General features: G+C 38.5%; 1 protein-coding gene across 2 annotated transcripts in view; it reads left to right on the top strand.

Annotated features, from left to right (window-relative positions):
• ZNF652 (zinc finger protein 652) overlaps positions 1 to 23,782 on the top strand; it is a 61,731-nt gene that overhangs the window by 26,545 nt on the left and 11,404 nt on the right. Inside the window, exons 2-3 of one of the 2 annotated variants that reach the window (XM_061176241.1) lie at positions 9,843 to 9,939; positions 20,036 to 21,195. In XM_061176241.1, coding sequence (XP_061032224.1) covers positions 20,293 to 21,195 — 903 coding nt within the window. In that variant the 5' untranslated portion in view covers positions 9,843 to 9,939; positions 20,036 to 20,292. The remainder of the gene's footprint in view (positions 1 to 9,842; positions 9,940 to 20,035; positions 21,196 to 23,782) is intronic. The other variant, XM_061176242.1, reaches the window with a different exon arrangement.

The raw sequence follows: 23,782 nt of genomic DNA, 5'->3' as shown, positions 1-23,782 counted from the left end.
CACTTATGACCTATCCAGTAAGTCAATAATGTCATTGTTATATAAAATAACTAATTTTCAGATAATCTTTTATTTCAGACCATCTTTGGACTACTAGTGTCCAGATAGCCTATTTCATCTCATTTCATTTGTTTATTTATATTGAGATATAATTTATATACCATATAATTCACCATTTTAAAGTGTACAACTCAGTTTTTTTTAGTGTATTCAGAGAGCTGTGCAACCATCACCAATATCTATTTCCAAAATATTTTCAGCACCCCAAAAGGAAACCTGGAATCCGTTAGCAGTCACTCCCTACTCCTCCCTAACCCCAGCTCCTCTCAATCGCTAATTTACTTTCTGTCTTCATGTATTTGCTTATTCTGACCATTTCATGTAAATGCAATCATACAATGTGTTGTCTTTTGTGTCTGGCTTCTTTGCTTAGCATAATGCTTTCAGGATTCATCCATGCTGTACAACGTCTCAGTACTTCATTCCTTTTTATGACTGATAGTATTCCATTGTGTGGGTATAGGTTTTATGCACGCATTCATCATCAGTTGGTGTATAATTGGATTGTTTCCACTTTTGGGCTATTATGAACAATGCTGCTATGAACATTTACATACAAGTTTTTGTATGAACATATATTTTCAGTTCTCTTGAGTACATACCTAGGAGTGGGATGACAGGTCATGTGGTAACTCTATGTTTGACATTTTGAGGAACTGTCAAACTGTTTTCAAAAGTGACTGTACCAGTTTATATTCCCATCAGTAATGTATGAAGCTTCCAATTTCTCCACATCCTAGCCAACACTTGCTTCTTTCCAGTTTTTTATTATAGCCACCATAGGAGGTATGAAGTGGTATCTTATTGTGGTTTTGATTTGCATTTTTTTAATGACTAAAGATATTGAGCATCTTTCCCTGTACAAATTGACCATTTGTATATCTTCTTTGGAGAAATGTCTATTCAAGTGTTTTGCCCATTTAAAAATTGGGTTATCTTTTTATTGTTGAGTTGTAAGAGTTCTTTATATATTCTGGATACTAGACCCTTATCAGACCTATGATTTGCAAATATTTTTTCCCATTCTCTGGGTTATCTCTTTACTTTTCTGATGGTGACCTTTGACACCCCAAAGGTTTCTATTTTGATAAAGTTCAGTTTATATTCTTTCTTTGGTTGCTTATGGCCTACTTCAGTTTTTAAACTTTCCCTTCCTCATCTTTTCTTTTCTTTCATCTCCACTGCATCATGTTCACTGTGGAAAAATGCATGCAACAAACTCTAAAATGACATAAATCTCTGCTCTGCTATCCATAATCTATAACTTCTTTAGGAATGATCCTCTCAAGTAGGAAGGGGAAAGGAGCCAACACTGAAAGCCCCCTATGTGCTGGGAACTTTGCCTGTGTTATCAGATTAAATAGGTGTGGGTACTATTATTCTTCTTTTACGGGGGAACACACTGAGATCAAGTGAGATTAATTGGCTTGTCTGAGGTTATACATCTGGTTAATTAGCATATTAGGGTTTATACTAAGATCTTTTATTCTACATTTAATGATGTTACTCAACACAGTTCTTTCATTCAACTGTTAATTCTTTTATGACCATAGATATGCTGGAGAGATTCAGAGAAAAAGATGTAGGAAAGAAGAGCAAAGGAGGTAGAGGAAATTTTAACTTACCAACTTAATCTAAATGTGTATTACAAATATAGAAAAGTAAAAGCTGCTGTACGACAGGAGTTCCTAGACTGGGGTTTGGGGATCCTTAGGGGGATCCATGGATGGGTTTCTCGAAATGGGCAGACTCCTTGAAATTGCATGTAAATGTTTATGTGTTCATTTTTGTGGGGAGAGAAGATTTGTAGTTTTCCAAAGATTCTTAAAAGTTTAAGAATTACAGCCAAGGAGAGGAAAATACAGACTTAGGAAGGAAAAGGCAAGTGGTATGTTAGCAATTCATCTTTTTCCATTGGACATGGTTTGGGTTAAACCTTCCCATAGGGTTTCAAATAATTTGTTTTAGATTAGTTGTTTATACCTGGTTTAAGACTAGTTCAGTTAAACTTTCTTCCAAATGTTAATTTTTGAAGTGTCAAAAATTTTTTGTTAATGAGAAAACGGTAACAATCCTTTGTCTTTTGGTAGGTCAAATATATAAATTAAATTCCAACGTTTCCTGGTGGTGTTCACACATTGTAAAATATAACGTATGAATGTAATGAGGGCATTTCTTAGTTATTTTCATTTTCTAAATGAGTTTTTAATTCAAGTTCACAATGATCTAGTCAACTTGACGTATACATAGGCCTCTCACAATGGCTTACATTATAGGTAACCACGATGCGAACATCTGAACCTGCTAAACAGGTCTCAGTTCTAACTTAAAGTGTTACTTTTAAGGAGTTTAAGAAAAGTAAGATTCACAAGGCCTTTTAAGTCTCTGATTTTTCTTAATAAAACTAATAGGCAGGATATGAACTACTAATGATCAAGGTACTCACATTGATAGCCATTTTGAAAATGGACTAGTGCATTAAATGTGATAATTGCGTTCCATAAAACAACCTTTGGTCAAAGCTAGACTGAGACTTTCTAAGATTATGTATCTTGTCGATATGTTCTTCTGATTGTTTTTAAGGGTGCTGAAAGTGTTCATGTATCCAGGACTTTGTCAGATTTTAATGGGAAAGATAACAATAATACAAAACTCTTACTCTTCTTTTAAAAATAACTCCTTTGTTTAAATTACATCCTCCTGTCTGTAGATGACTTTTGTGAATTGAATTGAATAATGGAAAAATGTTGTAAAAGTATGTTGTAATCATCCAGGTCCTGCAGTGTAACCTACTTAGTATTTGATTTCTTCTTTGGCCCTAGGGGGTTATTGGTGAAAGTTAAGGTTGCTTAAGCCACTGTGTGATGAGTAATGCACATTAGTTTTTATTGTCTTATATGGAAATGTGGAGACTGTTGATGCTTGAAGGTAATTAGGTAGTACCTAGGAGAAGTACCTCTCCTTTGTCCTCTCCTACTAGCTTCACTTGCATATTACTGAGGAAACACAAGACAGTCTCATTTAAATGCATATGTGGGGCTTCCCTGATGGCGCAGTGGTTAAGAATCCCCCCCCCCCCAATGCAGGGGACACGGGTTTGATCCCTGGTCTGGGAAGATCCCACATGCCGCAGAGCAACTAAGCCCGTGTGCCACAACTACTGAAGCCCATGCACCTAGAGCCCGTGCTCTGCAACAAGAGAAGCCACCGCAATGAGAAGCCCGCGCACCGCAAAGAAGAGTAGCCCACGCTCTCCGCAACTAGAGAAAGCCCGCGCACAGCAGCGAAGACCCAACGCAGCCAAAAATAAATAAATAAATTTATAATAAATAAATAAATGCATATGTGAAAAACTGCAGTGAAATTTTATTTTTACAAAAGGTTTGTCTAAAGTTGGACGTGACAGGCATTTCTCAATTTCATTTCTTACAGATAACGGATTAAATGGACTGCTTAAAAATAATTATTTGACATTAAATTTTGGTAGATGAGATTACATTAAAACTAGTTATATTTTTCAACTATATAAAATATAGGCATCTGAGAACACTTTATGATGTTTATCTAAAATATGGTCCAATGATATATGTCATTTGAGGTTTTGTTTATTGTAAAGTTGACTTTTACATGTTGGTGTTGGTAGCTTTTCTAGTGCATCCCAGGTCGATTTTGTGAGCACCTTTAGAAAGTAAGCATTTAATAAATGTTTAACAAATGTATGATAAATGTGCTTTACGTAATCTAAAGTATCATATAAATGCATATAACTGTCACCACTACCATATGTGTTTCGTAGATCAGAGGGTAGTATTTACCAAGTTTTTCAGTTTTGCAGTTTGTTTTCTTGGCTCCCGCTTTTCAGATTGGCAGACTGGGGCATAGGTTGGTAAAATTTAAGGGTTGACAATACCAAAATTTAGGTTAAAAATGAACCCTGGGACCTCCCTGTTGGTGCAGTGGTTAAGGATCCGCCTACCGATGCAGGGGACACAGGTTCGATCCCTGGTCTGGGAAGATCCCACATGCCTCAGAGCCGCTAAGCCCGTGCGCCACAACTACTGAAGCCTGCACTTTAGGGCCTGCATGCTGCAACTACTGAGCCCGCGTGCTGCAACTACTGAAGTTGGCGCACCTAGAGCCCATGCTCCGCAACAAGAGAAGCCACCACAGTGCGAAGCCCGCGCACCGCAAAGAAGAGTAGTCCCTGCTCCCCGCAACTAGAAAAAGCCCGCGCACAACAACAAAGACCCAACACAGCCAAAAAAAATGAACCCTAATTATCGATCCCATCATTAAGCCTGTATGGTCACACATTATTTACCATAATAATATGGCTTGTTTTATATAAAAGAACAAGATCTTAATCTCCCTCACCTGTTTCTCCCCTCCCCCTCCCCCCTGGCTCCCCACTCCTCTGGCAACCACCTGTTTGTTCTCTGTATCTGTGACTCTGTTTCTGGTTTGTTGTTTGCTTACTTGTTTTGTTTTTTAGATTCCACATATAAGTGAAATCATACAGTATCTGACTTATTTTACTTAGCATAATACCCTCTAGATCCCTCCATATTGTCACAAATGGCAAGATCTCATTCTTTTTCATGGCTGAGTAATATTCCTGTGTGTGTGTGTGTAAATATATATGTATGCATACACACCGTATCTTCTTGATCTATTCATCTTTGTTTTTTGGCCACACCGCATGGCATGCGGGATCTTAGTTCCCCGAGAAGGAATTGGACCTGTGACCCCTGCCATGGAAGCACAGAGTCTTAACCACTGGGCCTCCAGGGAAGTTCCTCCATTCATCTGTTGATGGGCACTTAGGTTGCTTACATTTCTTGGCTATTGTAAATAATGCTACATTGAACATAGGAGTTTTCTTTGGATATATACGCAGGAGTGGAATTGCTGGATCAAATGGTAGTTCTATTTTTAATTATTTGAGGAATCTCCATACTGTTTTCCATAGTGGTTGCTCTTACAGATTGTTTTTAAGGAAAAGACAGGACATGGTGAGATTTCATTTATTTTAGGCCTACTGAAAGTAGAACCTACTGTATTATCAAAAAAAAAAAAATTAAGGTTTTAGTGTGGACATGAGTCTTACACTCAGTTTAATTACTAGGTAGGGAAATTAATTATTTCATAAGGAATGCATTCTTGTAGGGAACGTTTTAGAATTACAGTTTGGATATTTTAAATTTTATTTTAGTCAGTACTAATATAGGATTTAGTGTAAAATCGTTTGTGCTTTTTATTTTGTTTTTATCCTAATTCCTGGTATTATTTTCCTACTCCTATTTTTTTCTACTTCAATTTCTTTACTTATTTTAAGTTTATTCTATTTTGCTTAATTGTATATCTGTTTTATCATATATATGTTTCAAAGATATACTTAAATATAGGTCTACAGTTGTTTGCTGTCATGTAATTTGACCCCTAAAACACAACTCTAATTATATTAGTTCCTTCCTTAAAAACCTTTGATGTTCTATCTTGTCATCCATATTAACTACAAACTCTTCAGTCCAGCCTTCAAGGTTGGCCACAATATGGCAATAACTCACCTATTGGGACTTCCCTGGTGGCTCAGTGGTTGGGAGTCCGCCTGCCAATGCAGGGGACACAGGTTCGAGCCCTGGTCTGGGAAGGTCCCACATGCCACGTAGCAACTAAGCCCGTGCGCCACAACTGCTGAGCCTGCGCTCTAGAGCCCATGAGCCACAGCTATTGAGCTCGCGTGCTGCATCTACTGAAGCCCACGCGCCTAGAGCCTATGCTCCGCAATAGGAGAGGCCACCGCAATGAGAAGCCCGCGCACCACAGTAAAGAGTAGCCCCCGCTCGCCGCAACTAGAGAAAGCCCGCGCGCAGCAACGAAGATCCCAACACAGCCAAAAATAAATAAATAAATAAATTTATTTTTTTAAAAATAATAATAACTCACCTATCTTGCCACCTCTCCCTTCCTCAAGCCCTATATTCTAGCAAAACTAAACAACTTACACGGTCTCTTGTTTAAGAATATTCTTAATATTAAGAATTCTTAATATTCTTAATATTAATTTAAGAATATACCTCACTATTACCCCATTCTAATTTCACTTTACTAGAAATGACTTTTTCTGCCTTCATTTCTGCCAGTCTAAAACCTGCCTGCCCTTCAAGTTTTCCTGAAATGTACTGTCCTTCACAAAACTTTTACTGATTTTCCCACCTGCATGCAGTGTCTCTTCCAAGCTTCAGATTTCTAGTTTTGTTTTTTTTTTTTTTACTCATAGTAAGCACATAGTTAGTAGTTGTTAAATAATTACCTGACCATCCAAAGACTTTGAGATTAGTTGTTATTTGACAAATGTATCACTGACATAGTTTCCTAATGAGAAAAAAATGAGTAGCCTTCGGCAAAAGCAGGAAAGCTTTGACTAAAGTATCAGACCATTGCATTGCTATCACAGACCCAAATGTCATCCTGTCCATTCTTCCTAGTGGATCTTTTTTTCTTTTTTTTTTTTGAAAGAACTTTGCTGATAGGCATTTATCTTTCCCTTCTTGATCCTTTCTATTTCTTGGTGGTTTTAGTTTTGGCCTGATCGTCATAGGTAGTTGTATGCTTTAGAAACCTCTCCATTCAGCAGGACCAGGGTCTGGCAGTACATGGGTGGTTTGAGCTTTGGAAACAGGTCAGGGGCCATGGCTCTGAAGGAGTGGAATAAGCAGAGGTACCAGACTGATATACCTTACCAGGTTGCCTTTTCAACTTGCAAAGACTCGTCCAAAATAGGGTCTTTTTAACATACAAGGAGGATGCATAGGTACATATTTCAATAGAAAAAAAATTAAATTTGTTGAAATTAACTATTAAAACTTCTCAGGGAACAAAATTGTTTTCCTTTTAAGACTAATAAACACTCTTGAAGACTGCATAAACTTATTTTGTAGTCCACTTGGGGAAAAAATGGCATTGAAAACACATTCTGAAAGCTGTACTTTACTATCTGTATATATGCTGTCATATTTTCTAACTTTTTTTAAAAAACTGTATTTTCTTCCCAGTAGCTGGTCCAGCTTTTACAGTACTAGGACTGACTGCTTCTCAGATGGTGAACCCCTGACATACACACCACGTTTTCCCCCAAGTTGTGTACACTAATTATAGCAAGACACTAAGGAATGACCCACTTCATTTTGGAATTTATTTTATGCTACTTCAGACAATTATCTTTAAGAACAGATGAACTTGTGTTGTTTTAATACCATAGATGAATTTAAGCAGCTTTAAATATCATTGAGGGTTATTTCTTATTTGCCTCTTCCGTCTACCTTCAGGTTCTCAGAGCTCAATATATTCACTTAGACAGTCTTCTAAAAAACTAAGATGATTTGTAATAAGTAAGTTAGAACTGAGGATACGCATGAAGAGTTGGATAATGGAACATGGAAGGTTCTAATTTCCCTAATGTGGTTTTGGTATTGTAAAGGTTACTCTATTGTGCCCTTAGGAGATATTTTAAGTTTTCTGGAAACAGAATAAAGAAAGATTATCACCCAAAACTCAGACAAGGGAAAAGGTGCCAAAACCAAATGAAGAAAGTAAAATGTGGGCAGAATGCCCATATGTGTCTCAAAGTGAACAATTAGACTGTCTTCTATTGTGACAGTGTGATTTATTGGTGTTTCTATGAGCCTTCCTGATTTTAATAGTGGTGAGATGTCACTTTCAGGTTCATATGGGGGGACTTCCCTGGCGGTCCAGTGCTTAAGACTCTGCTCTTCCACTGCAGGTTCATATGGTAATCCTATATATGTGTACATCATTTAAAATCATATAAAGCAAAAAAGGGGGGATTTCCAGGTGGTCCAGTGGTTAGGACTCAGCGCTCTCACTGCCGGGGCCCGGGTTCAGTCCCTGGTCGGGGAACTAAGATCCCACAAGCCACGCAGCGTGGCGCCCCCCCCCCAAAAAAATAGAATAAAGCACTTTAATTCTAATTTTTTAAAGAAGGAAAAGTCTTATTTTCTAACTTATTAAGTAGAGAATTCCCACGTGAATTGATCCCTTCGTCTGTCTGATTTTTAAACTTTTCACCTAGCAATTCTGTCTCTGCTGTCTAGCTTAAGACTGAGACCATTGATATATGTAATACATATACATATTCATAAAGAACTGCATTAGCTAGGTTATGCTGCAGCAACAAACCACCTCCCAATCTAGGTGGCTTAAACAATGAAGGATTTGTTTCTCACCGCATGGCCATGGTAGATCAGCAGGGGAGCTCTGCTCGTGTCACTCAGTGATCCAGGCTGATGGAACAACCACCACCTTCTTGTACACTACTGGTCACCGTGCTAAGAGGGAAATGAAGTCTGAAGGGTCTCTCACTAGCTCAGAAGTGACTCACATTGCTTATTTCACAACATGATGGCCAGATCTAGTCATGTAGTCCCATGTAACTAGGCAGGGCCAGGAAGCACAACACTGCCTGTGCCAGGGAGACAGCTGAAAATATATGATAAACAGCACTATTCTTTTGGTCACCAGATAGTCGATCTACTCTCTCTCACAGGCAAAATACACTCACTTCCTCCCCAAGTAGGGAACCCCAAGGTCCTATCAAATCATGGCATCAAGCTTGAAGTCCAGGATCTCTGAGTGATGCAAGGATGTGATGACTGGTGGTCTATTCGTGAGGAGATGGTGCACATAGTAGCCTCTACATCAGGCCCAGATGTTGCTCTTTTTGATCCATAGACTTATGAAAGAAATTGACAAATGATTGGCTGCCCTCACATACAATATACAGTGGTGACTAGCAACAGGATGATAAAAATAAACACTCCCATTTGAAAGGGGGAAGAACAGGAGACCTATAGCAGTCAGTGGACTGCAGCAAATTCTGCAATTCCTCTGAGCAGTCATTGAGAGGACCCCTCCAGGGCTGGGGAATGTTCTTGAAGAGACCCTGACTTGGCTCCTTAGCTCACTTGTCTGTTCTTTCTTTGCTCCCTAGCTCCAGCTTATTGGACCTCCTCCTCCTCCTCCTCCTCCTCCTCCTCCTTTTTTTCCTATTATGTTCCTTGGCTATATCCCAAATGGACAATGAGGAATATACCCCTTTAAGGGGATGAACAGCTTTCTTAGTCCACTTCCTGCCATAGATGCTTGGGAACCCAAAGATCATTTTAAGACGGCTTGAATAGTCATAGGCTCTCAAGCCCAGGCTGGTGGTCGTTTTGGCAGTATAACTCTCAAAAACTTAGTTGGATTTTTACTTATTTGTTTCCAGTCAGCTCCATGTGCCCTAGCCACGTCCACAATTCTTTTCTAACCATACTTCATAGATTTGCTGCATAACTCTGCCTTATTGGTCTCATACTTCTTCCTTGACTTAATTTTGAATACAGGTATTTCTGCCATAATGCCGTATATGCTTTCCTGAATTCTGCAGAATTGCACACTAAAATAAACAGGGCTTATGGGAAAAACAGGATTGGGCAGACCACTCAAAAGCTGTGGAACACTGTAACCAGTGCACTAATAAAAGCAAAATTAATTAAAATAAAAACAGTAGCATATTAAATCTCCAGTGGCATATGCACTCAGCATCAGTCGGTTGGAGCTTTACAGACTCAATCCCCTGGGTGCTTGTTTCCTCCTCTGAGATTTTGGGGTCTTGAAGACATTTACATATAATAGAGACTAATTTCATTACAGTAAAAATTTGATCTATGGTATGGTGTATGCTTCAGCAATCAAAAACTTTCTTTCTTTTTTAAACACAGGAGGAAAAACATATACCCTCAACTTCATCAGATATAAAGTGGAAAGTGCAGTGGTTCATGAAGCAGCTGAACCAGCCACAACTTGCATTAAAGGAAGGTACAGAAGTGGGATGTTTAGCTTTTTTCTTAGTGTTTTCATATATTGCTAAAGCTTTCTTTTTAATTTGGGAAAGCTTTCTCCTGATCAAACAGGAAAATTTCGTATAAACCAGCATGACTTCTGTGTTATATTGACATCATTTCCCTATTTACTAATAGCATTTGAACTAATTTACATCAAAGAAACATGCTTTGTAGCAAAACAGACTAAGAGACTGCTTTGGTGAGAGAACCTCTCTTTAGTCTCTTTTTAGAAAAGCTATTTTATTCAGCACTACCTTAATCAGTTGGGAGGTTTTATCAGTGGTTGTGAAGGCCAAAACTTTCACTTGATCCTTGCCTCAAGACTGAATTCCCATCAGCATTTGTAGCTCAGAGACCTTCTCAGTTGTGTGTTAAGCACTTGCTTCTTCTAACCCTACAAATCACTGACCTTCTGGACTCCTTTTTTCATGATTGGAAACTGACTGATTCTTTCCTGAATTCATCCTTTGCAAATAATAATTTGTCGAATACAGCCAAGAGTAACCAACACACTCTCTTAATAGTCCATTTTCCCACTAGAGCTATACGTTTTTATGGCATATTAACCCTCTTCACCACTGTGCAATATGAGCTGCTCTCCTTTTAGCCTCTGATAACTTTTTCCTTGCCTCCTTCTACCCAGCTCCTAAGCCTTCACCATATACTTTAGGTTTTTTGGTGAGGCAGCACCACACTTCCGGATTCCACCTGCTAGGAGAGGCCAGGTTATGCTGCAGTAGTAAACAACACAAGATCTCAGTGGCTTTGTAGTGGGAAGCAGCAGCATAGCACAGGGAGATCAGCTCAGTGCTTTTTGACCACCTAGAGGAGTGGGATAGGGAGGGTGGGAGGGAGGTTCAAGCGGGAGGAGATACGGGGATATATGTATGCATATGGCTGATTCACTTTGTTGTACAACAGAAACTAACACCTAACACAGCATTGTGAAGCAATTATACTCCAGTAAAGATGTATTTAAAAAAAAAAAAAAAGACCTCAGTGGCTTTGAAAACATGCTCTCCTTCAAATTAAATAAAAAACAAAAAAGTTTAAAGATCCACAGCATTATGCATATCCTGTGGGTCATTTTGTTACTTAGTGTCCCAGGTTGATAGCAGTCATAGCAGTCATCACCTTAAGGATTGCTGGTCCCTGTCTCAGAGGGAAGAGAGGTCTGGAGGGTCTCATATTGCTCTTCCATGTATCACTTCTACTTAGCTGTACTGGCTGGAAATAGTCACACAGCCCCACCCAACTACAGGAGAGGGGGCAGGGTCAGAAAGTGCAGGTCTGTCATGTGCCCAGAAGGCCGAGGGTCAGGGGTATTTCGGAAGAACAAATTGACCACTGCCTCAGAGGATATCCTTTCATTTATTTTTCTTTGTCTTCATGATTTTGTTTTATTCCTATCTTTTTCTGGTTAATTGAATTTTACTGTCTCTCCTCCCTTGCTTAATTTGAGATAATTAATGTGGGTAAGTTTATTTACTGGTACTTGTAGTAGTTTACATTATTTCCACGAGTCAGAAATTTGGGCAATACAAAATAAAGCTACTATGATTTTCCTACTTAAAATGCAAGGTACAAAACTGATGCAAAAAGGTATGTGGTTACAGGAATAATTGAGTTTTAATTATTTTGGAATGTCATTTGTCATAGTAGAAATAGACCATGAGCTTTGGAGTCAGGCAGGCCTGGAGTCAAACATTGCTTCTGTCATTTAATAGATAGGTGATCTTAGACAAATAATTTGACCTCTCAGAGGCATAATTTCCTCTTTTATAAATACAAAAAAGTACAAATATATCTATTCAGATGTCAAGTAAAAAAAATGGTGGCATTTATCACCGTTTCTTTCTGAAATTCTACTAAAATGAAAGTCAAATAATTTTTTATAATTAATTAATTGATTGATTTGGCCACACCATGCGGCTTGTGTGATCTTAGTTCCCCAACCAGAGATTGAAGCTAGGCCCTCGGCAGTGAAAGCACAGAGTCCTAACCATCGGACTGCCAAGGAATTCCCTAAATAATTTTTTTAAAAGAATAAATCCATAAGGAGAGAAAATGGAAGGGAGACAATAACAGAGGAATGATAGAAATAGTTGTGAATTATGTATTATAGTCATAATAGTGTAAGCAATAATAGTGTAAGCAATAATAATAAATAATAATTTATTATAATATTAATTTCATTATTAAAATTATTGTTTTAATAATAAAATAATAATATTTATTTTAATAATATTTATATTTATTTTTTATATTTTATTTATATTTTAATATATTTTATATTTTATTTATATTTATAATTTATTAATAATAATATTTAATAATATTTATTATTAATAATAATAAAAGCAATAATAGTGTAAGCAATACTGACTTAACAAAAAAGTGATACAACTATATGGGGAGGATGAAGGGAGAGTTGGGAGCAATAAGGTAAGAAAACTATAGTGGGAGACAAGTGGTACTATCTAAAATTGAAAAAAAAAAGTCAAGAAATAGAAATATAATCACAGGGACTTCCATGGTGGTCCAGTGGTTAAGACTCGGCACTTTCACTGCTGAGGGCCCAGGTTCAGTCCCTGGTCAGGGAACTAAGATCCCACATGCCATGCAGCATGGCCCGCCAAAAAAAGGAAATATAATCAAATTGTTTAGAAATATGAAAGTAAATACAAGGGGAAGGGGATTAGGAACCAAGATGGCGGAGTAGAAGGACGTGCTCTCACTCCCTCTTGCGAGAACACCAGAATCACAACTAGCTGCTGGACAGTCATTGACAGGAAGACACCGGAACTCACCAAAACAGACACCCCACATCCAAAGACAAAGGAGAAGCCACAATGAGACGGTAGGAGGGGCGCAATCACAGTTAAATCAAATCCCATAACTGCTGGGTGGGTGACTCACAGACTGGAGAACACTTATACCACAGAAGTCCACCCACTGGAGTGAAGGTTCTGAGCCCCACGTCAGAGTTCCCAACCTGGGGGTCTGGCAACGGGAGGAGGAATTCCTAGAGAATCAGACTTTGAAGGCTAGTGGGATTTGATTGCAGGACTTCGACAGGACTGGGGGAAACAGAGACTCCACTCTTGGAGGGCACACACAAAGTAGTGTGTGCATCGGGACCCAGGGGAAGGAGCAGTGACCCCAGGGGGGACTGAACCAGACCTACCTGCTAGTGTTGGAGGGTCTCCTGCAGAGGCGGGGGGTGGCTGTGGCTCACCGTGGGGACAAGGACACTGGCAGCAGAAGTTCTGGGAAGTACTCCTTGGCATGAGCCCTCCCAGAGTGTGCCAGTAGCCCCACCAAAGAGCCCAGGTAGGCTCCGGTGTTGGGTTGCTTCAGACCAAACAACCAACAGGGAGGGAACCCAGCCCCACCCATCAGCAGTCAAGCGGATTAAAGTTTTACTGCGCTCTGCCCACCAGAGCAACAGTCAGCTCTACCCACCACCAGTCCCTCCCATCAGGAAACTTGCACAAGCCTCTTAGATAGCCTCATCCACCAGAGGGCAGACAGCAGAAGCAAGAAGAACTACAATCCTGCAGCCTGTGGAACAAAAACCACATTCACAGAAAGATAGACAAGATGAAAAGGCAAAGGGCTATGTACCAGATGAAGGAACAAGATAAAACCCCAGAAAAACAACTAAATGAAGTGGAGATAGGCAACCTTGCAGAAAAAGAATTCAGAATAATGATAGTGAAGATGATCCAGGACCTCGGAAAAAGAAAGGAGGCAAAGATCGAGAAGATGCAAGAAACGTTTAACAAAGACCTAGAAGAATTAAAGAACAAACAAACAGAGATGAACAATACAATAACTGAAATGAAAAATACACTAGAAGGAATCAATAGCGGAATAACTGAGGCAGAAGAATGGATAAGTGACCTGGAAGACAGAATGGTGGAATTCACTGCTGCGGAACAGAATAAAGAAAAAAGAATGAAAAGAAATGAAGACAGCCTAAGAGACCTCTGGGACAACATTAAACGCAACAACATTCGCATTATAGGGGTCCCAGAAGGAGAAGAGAGAAAGGACCCGAGAAAATATTTGAAGAGATTATAGTCGAAAACTTCCCTAACATGGGAAAGGAACTAGCCACCCAAGTCCAGGAAGCGCAGAGAGTCCCATACAGGATAAACCCTGGGAGAAACACGCCGAGACACATAGTAATCAAACTGGCAAAAATTAAAGACAAAAATTATTGAAAGCAGCAAGGGAAAAATGACAACATACAAGGGAACTCCCATAATGTTAGCAGCTGATTTCTCAACAGAAACTCTACAAGCCAGAAGGGAGTGGCATGATATACTTAAAGTGATGAAAGGGAAGAACCTACAACCAAGATTACTCTACCCGGCAAGGATCTCATTCAGATTCAATGGAGAAATCAAAAGCTTTACAGACACGCAAAAGCTAAGAGAATTCAGCACCACCAAACCAGCTCTACAACAAATGCTAAGGGAACTTCTCTAAGTGGGAAACACAAGAGAAGAAAAGAACCTACAAAAACAAACGCGAAACAATTAAGAAAATGGTCATAGGAACATACATATTGATAATTACCTTAAAAATGAATGGACTAAATGCTCCAACCAAAAGACACAGGCTTGCTGAATGGATACAAAAACAAGACCCATCTATATGCTGTCTACAGGAGACCCATTTCAGACCTAGGGACACATACAGACTGAAAGTGAGGGGATGAAAAAAGATATTCCATGCAAATGGAAATCAAAGCTGGAGTAGCAATACTCATATCAGATAAAATAGACTTTAAAATAAAGAATGTTACAAGAGACAAGGAAGGACACTACATAATGATCAAGGGATCAATCCAAGAAGAAGATGTAACAATTATAAATATATATGCACCCAACATAGGAGCACCTCAATACATAAGGCAACTGCTAACAGCTATAAAAGAGGAAATCGACAATAACACAGTAATAGTGGGGGACTTTAACACCTCACCTTCACCAATGGACCGATCATCCAAAGTGAAAATAAATAAGGAAACAGAAGCTTTAAATGACACAATAGACCAGATAGATTTAATTGATATTTATAAGACATTCCATCCAAAAACAGCAGATTACACTTTCTTCTCAAGTGTGCACGGAACATTCTCCAGGATAGATCACATCTTGGGTCACAAATCAAGCCTCAGTAAATTTAAGAAAATTGAAATCATATCAAGCATCTTTTCTGACCCCAACGCCATGAGATTAGAAATGAATTACAGGGAAAAAAACGTAAAAAACACAAACACATGGAGGCTAAACAATATGTTACTAAATAATCAAGAGATCACTGAAGAAATCAAAGAGGAAATCAGAAAATACCTAGAGACAAATGACAATGAAAACATGATGATCCAAAACCTATGGGATGCAGCAAAAGCAGTTCTAAGAGGGAAGTTTATAACTATACAAGCCTACCTCAAGAAACAAGAAAAATCTCAAATAAACAATCTAACCTTACACCTAAAGGAACTAGAGAAAGAAGAACAAACAAAACCCAAAGTTAGCAGAAGGAAAGAAATCATAAAGATCAGAGCAGACAGAGGCAAAGAATATACAAATCAATTTTCACTGCAAAGTGAAGGAGCTGTTACAGTGGAGGATTACTGGACTGAATGTCAATATTATGACATAGTATGAGTGTGTTTCATGTTTGGTAATTGCAATCATTGTTGCTTTTGTTGTGGTCATCCATGTACAATGCTTGGTGTCAGTCTATTTATCGCTTGTAAAAATAAAATACAGTGTGTGTGTGTGGAAAAAAAAAAAAAGATCAGAGCAGAAATAAATGAAATAGAAACAAAGAAAACAATAGCAAAGATCAATAAAACTAAAAGCTGGTTCTTTGAGAAGATAAACAAAATTGATAAGCCATTAGCCAGACTCATCAAGAAAAAGAGGGAGAGGACTCAAATCAATAAAATTAGAAATGAAAAAGGAGAAGTTACAACAGACACCGCAGAAATACAAAGCATCCTAAGAGACTACTACAAGCAACTCTATGCCAATAAAATGGACAACCTGGAAGAAATGGACAAATTCTTAGAAAGGTATAACCTTCCAAGACTGAACCAGGAAGAAATAGAAAATATGAACAGACCAATCACAAGTAATGAAATTGAAACTGTGATTAAAAATCTTCCAACAAACAAAAGTCCAGGACCAGATGGCTTCACAGGTGAATTCTATCCAACATTTAGAGAAGAGCTAACACCCATCCTTCTCAAACTCTTCCAAAAAAACTGCAGAGGAAGGAACACTCCCAAACTCATTCTATGAGGCCACCATCACCCTGATACCAAAACCAGACAAAGATACTACAAAAGAAAATTACAGACCAATATCACTGATGAATATAGATGCAAAAATCCTCAACAAAATACTAGCAAACAGAATCCAACAACACATTGAAAGGATCATACACCATGATCAAGCGGGATTTATCCCAGGGATGCAAGGATTCTTCAATATACGCAAATCAATCTGATAAACCGTATTAACAAATTGAGGAATAAAAACCGTATGATCATCTCAATAGATGCAGAAAAAGCTTTTGACAAAATTCAACACCCATTTACGATAAAAACTCTCCAGAAAGTGGGCATAGAGGGAACCTACTTCCACATAATAAAGGCCATATATGACAAACCCACAGCAAGCATCATTCTCAATGGTGAAAAACTGAAAGCATTTCCTCTAAGATAAGGGACAAGACAAGGATGTCCACTCTCACCACTATTATTCAACATAGTTTTGGAAGTCCTAGCCACGGCAATCAGAGAAGAAAAAGAAAGAAAAGGAATCCAAATTGGAAAAGAAGAAGTAAAACTGTCACTGTTTGCAGATGACATGATACTATACATAGAGAATCCTAAAGATGCCACCAGAAAACTACTAGAGCTAATCAGTGAATTTGGTAAAGTTGCAGGATACAAAATTAATACACAGAAATCTCTTGCATTCCTATACACTAATGGTGAAAAATCTGAAAGAGAAATTAAAGAAGCACTCCCATATACCATTGCAACAAAAAGAATAAAATACCTAAGAATAAACCTACCTGGGGAGACAAAAGACCTGTATGCAGAAAACTATAAGACACTGATGAAAGAAATTAAAGATGATACCAACAGATGGAGAGATATACCATGTTCTTGGATTGGAAGAGTCAATATTGTGAAAATGACTATACTACCCAAAGCAATCTGCAGATTCAATGCAATCCCTATCAAATTACCAATGGCATTTTTTACAGAACTAGAACAAAAAATCTTAAAATTTGTATGGAGACACAAAAGACCCCGAATAGCCAAAGCAGTCTTGAGGGAAAAAGACGGAGCTGGAGGAATCAGACTCCCTGACTTCAGACTATACTACAAAACTACAGTAATCAAGACAATATGGTACTGGCACAAAAACAGAAACATAGATCAATGGAACAAGATAGAAAGCCCAGAGATAAACCCACGCACCTATGGTCAACTAATCTATGACAAAGGAGGCAAGGATATACAATGGAGAAAAGACAGTCTCTTCAGTAAGTGGTGCTGGGAAAACTGGACAGCTACATGTAAAAGAATGAAATTAGAACACTCCCTAACAGCATACACAAAAATAAACTCAAAATGGATTAGAGACCTAAATGTAAGAGCGGACACTCTAAAACTCTTAGAGGAAAACATAGGAAGAACACTCTTTGACATAAATCACAGCAAGATCTTTTTTGATCCACCTCCTAGAGTAATGGAAATAAAAACAAAAATAAACAAATGGGACCTAATGAAACTTCAAAGCTTTTGCACAGCAAAGGAAACCATAAACAAGATGAAAAGACAACCCTCAGAGTGGGAGAAAATGTTTGCAAACGAATCAACGGACAAAGGATTAATCTGCAAAATATATAAACAGCTCATGCAACTCAATATTAAAAAAACAAACAACCCAATCCAAAAATGGGCAGAAGACCTAAATAGACATTTCTCCAAAGAAGACATACAGATGGCCAAGAAGCACATGAAAAGCTGCTCAACATCAGTAATCATTAGAGAAATGCAAATCAAAATACAATGAGGTATCACCTCACACCAGTTAGAATGGGCATCATCAGAAAATCTACAAACAACAAATGCTGGAGAGGGTGTGGAGAAAAGAGAACCCTCTTGCACTGTTAGTGGGAATGTAAATTGATGCAGCCACTATGGAGAACAGTATGGAGGTTCCTTAAAGAACTAAAAATAGAATTACCATATGACCCAGCAATCCCACTACTGGGCATATACCCAGAGAAAACCATAATTCAGAAAGACACATGCACCCCAATGTTCATTGCAGCACTGTTTACAATAGCCAGGTCATGGAAGCAACCTAAATGCCCATCGACAGACAAATGGATAAAGAAGATGTGGTACATATATACAATGGAATATTACTCAACCATAAAAAGGAACGAAATTAGGTCATTTGTAGAGACGTGGATGGATCTAGAGACTGTCATACAGAGTGAAGTAAGTCAGAAAGAGAAAAACAAATATCATATATTAACACATATATGTGGAACCTAGAAAAATGGTACAGATGAACCGGTTTGCAGGGCAGAAATAGAGACACAGATGTAGAGAACAAATGTATGGACACCAAGGGGGGAAAGCGGCGGGGGGGTGGGGGGGTGGGGTGATGAATTGGGCGATTGGGATTGACGTGTATAAAATTGATGACTAAGAAGGACCTGCTGTATAAAAAAATAAATAAAATTCAAGAATTAAAAAAAATAATAGAAAAAAAGAAGAAGAATACAAGGGGAAGGGGAAGAGGAACAGCTAAAAGGAACACTTTTGTCTCAGGTATGGGACTCAGATGGGATGGAGCAGGCAGAGGATGGCTGCTTTTGTTATAAACCTTGCAGTATATTTGACTTGTAAAACTGTGTATGATTTTTCTGAGTGATTACTTTGATAAAAAATTTAAAATAAGTTTAAAAATCAACCCCAAAGTTTTGTAGTGAATATTAACTAAAAATAATAAATAATGAGCACCTTTACAATTCTGTGGACATAGCAGGTATTCAGTAAATACTAGTTTCCTTCCTTTTGTCAATTAGATAGAGTATGTGCTTGCAGTAATATTCATATGACTCAGAGGTTAGGCGGTTGGCTAAGCAGCAATGTGAGGTATGTCACAAAGCAAATTATGTGCCTTTCTCATCATTTTTTTTTAATGGATGGTTTTATTTTTCTTGGAACCATATCAACCTTATGGTTACTGTTTCTTAGAATTTAGACTTCTGTGCAACTGACACATGAAAACTCACCTGGTTATTGAGTGGATCTAGAGACCTATGCATAGAACAAATTTAAAAATACTTAGCAACTTTGAAATTACTCTAAGAAACCTGAAAACAATAATATCTATACCTAGATTATAAATTATTTAAGGCCAGTGACATTTCTCTCTCTTCTGTAGTTGTCAGTTAGCTGCTTTATTTTCCTGGTCCACAGTACCTAGCCCGCTACTCCCTTTGTTCCATGAGCTCTCACCGTGGTGGATGGTGGTGACTGATATTGAAAAGAAAACCAGCCAGCATAAGGTCCTTGCATGTTTCATGGACAACGCATATTGTGTAACTAGACTGTAAACTCCTTGGGGACACAGACCATATATTCTGCCATGTCAGTACGTCCAGGATAATGAATGCTATGCAAAAACAGATATTCACTTAGTCATCAAATATACACTGAACACCTACTAAGTGCTGGTAGTCACTGTGCTAAGCTCTAAGAATACCTCAGTGAACTGGACAGGTAATGACTCCTGCTGTCTTAGAATTTACATTCTAACAGAATGTTTGTTGAATTCATGTAACCCAGTAAAATGATGGCCCACACTGAACCATTTAAACAGGATAAAGAGTTGTATATATAAAGAGTTTAATCATTTTAAGATATGATTGTTGTATGATGTCAGTGCATGCTATAGGAAGGAAATAAGAGATATCTGATCTTTTTTCTCTTTTTTCTCTTTTCTTTGCAGATAAGATGCTCCACGTCATTTGCAGCTTTCTTCAAAAGAAAAATCACTAGTGCTCTGCTCTTGCCATAATACCAAACTTTTTGACTTACGCTTTGGTGCTGCAACACTGGAAGAATTGCACACAGGTTCCAGGAATACCTTTTTTTTCATTTGAGTGATTCTTTGTGGATGGAAAAAGATTTGAGTCTTAATAATTACCCTGTTTTAAAGCTATTTCTCTATAGTCTGAACCGCTTAATAAATTAGGCCACTTGCCAATGAGCCACACAGTCAGTTCTTGTCAGGAGCTGGTTGAAAACTGTGCTGTGCATGTAGCAGGAATGGCACAAGAAGATAGCCGTCGTGGTCAAGTGCCATCTACCTTTTATCATGGTGCCAACCAGGAACTTGACCTGTCCACCAAAGTGTACAAAAGGGAATCAGGAAGTCCTTATTCTGTGTTAGTGGACACCAAGATGAGCAAACCACATCTCCATGAAACAGAAGAGCAGCCATATTTCAGGGAGACAAGAGCAGTGTCTGACGTGCATGCTGTTAAAGAAGACCGGGAGAATTCTGATGACACAGAAGAGGAGGAGGAGGAGGAAGTCTCCTACAAAAGGGAGCAGATCATAGTGGAGGTAAACCTTAATAATCAAACATTAAATGTATCTAAAGGGGAAAAGGGTGTCTCTTCTCAGTCCAAAGAGACTCCTGTTCTTAAGACAAGCAGTGAGGAGGAAGAGGAAGAGAGTGAGGAAGAGGCCACGGATGACAGTAATGACTATGGAGAAAACGAAAGGCAGAAGAAAAAGGAGAAGATAGTGGAGAAAGTCAGCGTTACACAAAGGAGAACGAGGAGAGCTGCCTCTGTTGCCGCAGCTGCCACCTCCCCTACTCCCAGAGCTACAAGAGGTCGTAGGAAGAGTGTAGAGCCACCTAAGCGTAAGAAGCGGGCCGCAAAGGAGCCCAAAGCGCCAGTCCAGAAAGCTAAGTGTGAAGAGAAAGAGACTCTGACCTGTGAGAAGTGCCCCAGGGTGTTTAATACTCGCTGGTACCTGGAGAAGCACATGAACGTTACTCATAGGCGCATGCAGATTTGTGATAAGTGTGGCAAGAAGTTTGTCCTGGAAAGTGAGCTGTCCCTTCACCAGCAAACAGACTGTGAAAAAAATATTCAGGTAGGTTTCATCACCAAGAGGGCAAACTTTCCAGGATAGAACCTGGCTGTTCACACTCACCTGGTGTCTGCCCAAGAGAATAAATACAATAGAGGCTGAAGGGACAGTTTTCACCAGTTTATCTTTTCAAAAGCCCCTGCTTTGGTCTTTTCAAAACCAGGCTTAACATTTTCTTTCCAAAGCATTAAATTTAACTGACGCTGGACTAGTGGGAACCCAGGTACATTGGAAGGGGGATCTGTTATAGGTGATTGGCAAGGAAGTAAAGTCAACACCGACTTTGCACTGAGATTTACTCTTGTAAGACATGTAATATAATTCATTCTGGCATCTTCTCTGTCAAGGTGGGAGATACCAAGTAAAGGTCAGGAGTAGAGAGAGGTCCTTTTCTAAGGTGTGAAAGGATGCCAGATGCTAGTGCAGCTGATGGGGACAAAAACCGTAATGACTCAGACTGGTGGAAATGGAAGATCTCCAGGAGTGAGTTTGCTTTTACCGGTGGAGAGATGACAAGACTAAATTTGTCAAGAGGCTGAGCCCATGGGAATATGCAGACTTTAAACGAGGCTGAGCTGGTTGAAAATGTTGCCCACTTGGCAGTAGGGTTATATAATGCTACTGTGCAGTATTGTTAAGGTAACAAAACATGGTATTCAAACGAGGCTAGTCCCTGAAAGGACTATATTGTGATAGGTTAAGAGGTGTGCTAATTATATCATGTTGAGTGAATTATATTATGTTGAGCTATGTTGGTTTGCACATGTGAATGCCTATTAATGAATATTCATAAAAGGTAAGTCTATTGATGTCTCCAAAAGATATGTAAAATAGAAATTTCTTGTACCATATTTAAGCTAAACTTCTTTTAGAAGATGAAATTGTTTTGTTTCAGTGTGTTTCTTGAAATACTCCTGATTTGGAGTGCTCCTTATTTTTCACGTTTCTTTCTTGCTTTTAATCGACAACCAAGATCATTGCTTTACTTTAAAAATATAAATTATATTTTTATAATTTTTAAAAATTATAAAATTTTTTTTAAATATAAATTATATTTGCTAAAAATTCACTGCTTTTTGATTTGTCAGTTGTGACTTGATCTCTGACACGCTTGGTAAATAAAAGAAGACTGAATCATGGTGCCTACCCTCCAATAACTACTGGTGCCCAGGGCCTGGTTCTGAACTGGTTGCAACAGTTCAGGCCAAAAGGAGTGCAATGCTGTGCTGCACCCTAGGGGTGAAACTTAGTTCTGTAATGATTCGTTGCTGAAAAAGGTATATCTTGATCTTGATGTTTATATAGTTGGTTTTTTTTTTACTTAAATTTGCTTCATTAAGTACAGAAAACATTTAATAAATCCTTTTTTTGTGTGACTTTCTTCACTACTCCTCACCATAATTTCATTTAAACTTGTGTTTAGGTTTTGTGGATTCTGCTAAAGGAACTCTTTTTGCATTTCTAATCCTGATGACCTGGTAACAAGTAAAAATTAAAACTGTGCCCTACAAAATAGCTTATAGGAGTTGTCTGTCCTTTTCTTGAGCAGTATCCAACCAGAGGCTTATCTTTGTGACTCTTCTCAGAGTCCTTGTTTCCTGAAGGGATAATGTGTTCAGAGATCTTTATTTACAGTGAATAACAACTTGCTCCCTTCAGTATCACAGAGTCTGATGGTTACCTAGAACTTCCTAATATTGTTTTTAACCAGAAGTATTTTATTTTGATACATGTTATGATAGCCTAGACTAGTGATGATCCGTAATACAGGGAACTAGGCAGGACCGCCTGTGTCTCCTACAGATGCCTATGTGAGAGATCTGGAGCTGGGCTCCCCGGGAAAAGGGAGGATGAGACCAACAGCTGAGGGGTCATATTAAATTCTGCCAGGGGGAAATGTTTAATAGAGAAAATTAGATTTGGGAAAATACAATAAAATCTCAATAATTTGTGTCAGTGAAGGCTCCAAATGCATTGTCTAAGCTACAAAAACATTGTTATACTTCTACAGATATATAACCATTAATGTATGCTTTATCTTGTTTTTATTTATGTTAATTTAAAATTAGTTTGTATTCTCTGGTAAACACGTATTAACTGCATAGTAACCCATGTGTAGGAAACAGCTGCTCTTGGTAATCCATATATTAAAAAAAAAAAAAACTTGAAGGTTCTTTTCAAAGGTATAATGCTAATTTGATAAAAGCAGTCAGTTCTTTGATATTAGTGGAACTTTCTTTTTGCCTTACTTTTTGCCACTGTCTTCATACTCCCAAAGTGTCTCTAAAAAAATTCATCTTGGAAAATAGAACATAAGGATGTTGGTGTTGGTGTTTGAATCTGGACTTTGTGGATTTGTTTGGATTCTGGCCTGTGCCACGAATCTAAAGCACACCCATTTCATGGGACTTCCCTGGTGGTCCAGTGGTTAAGACTCGGCACTTTCACTGCCATGTCCCAGGTTCAACCAACCCCTGGTCAGGAGAACTAAGATCCTGCAAGCTGTGCAGCTTGGCCAAAAATAATAATAATAATAATAAAGCACACCCATTTCAGCTGCCAGTCAGCAGGCGTGGCTTTCTGGAAGCTC

The sequence above is a fragment of the Eubalaena glacialis genome, chromosome 19, assembly GCF_028564815.1.
Source record: "Eubalaena glacialis isolate mEubGla1 chromosome 19, mEubGla1.1.hap2.+ XY, whole genome shotgun sequence".
NCBI lineage: Eukaryota > Metazoa > Chordata > Mammalia > Artiodactyla > Balaenidae > Eubalaena > Eubalaena glacialis.
Note: the sequence above shows the minus strand (reverse complement) of the source record. Positions and strands in the feature narration are given on the sequence as shown.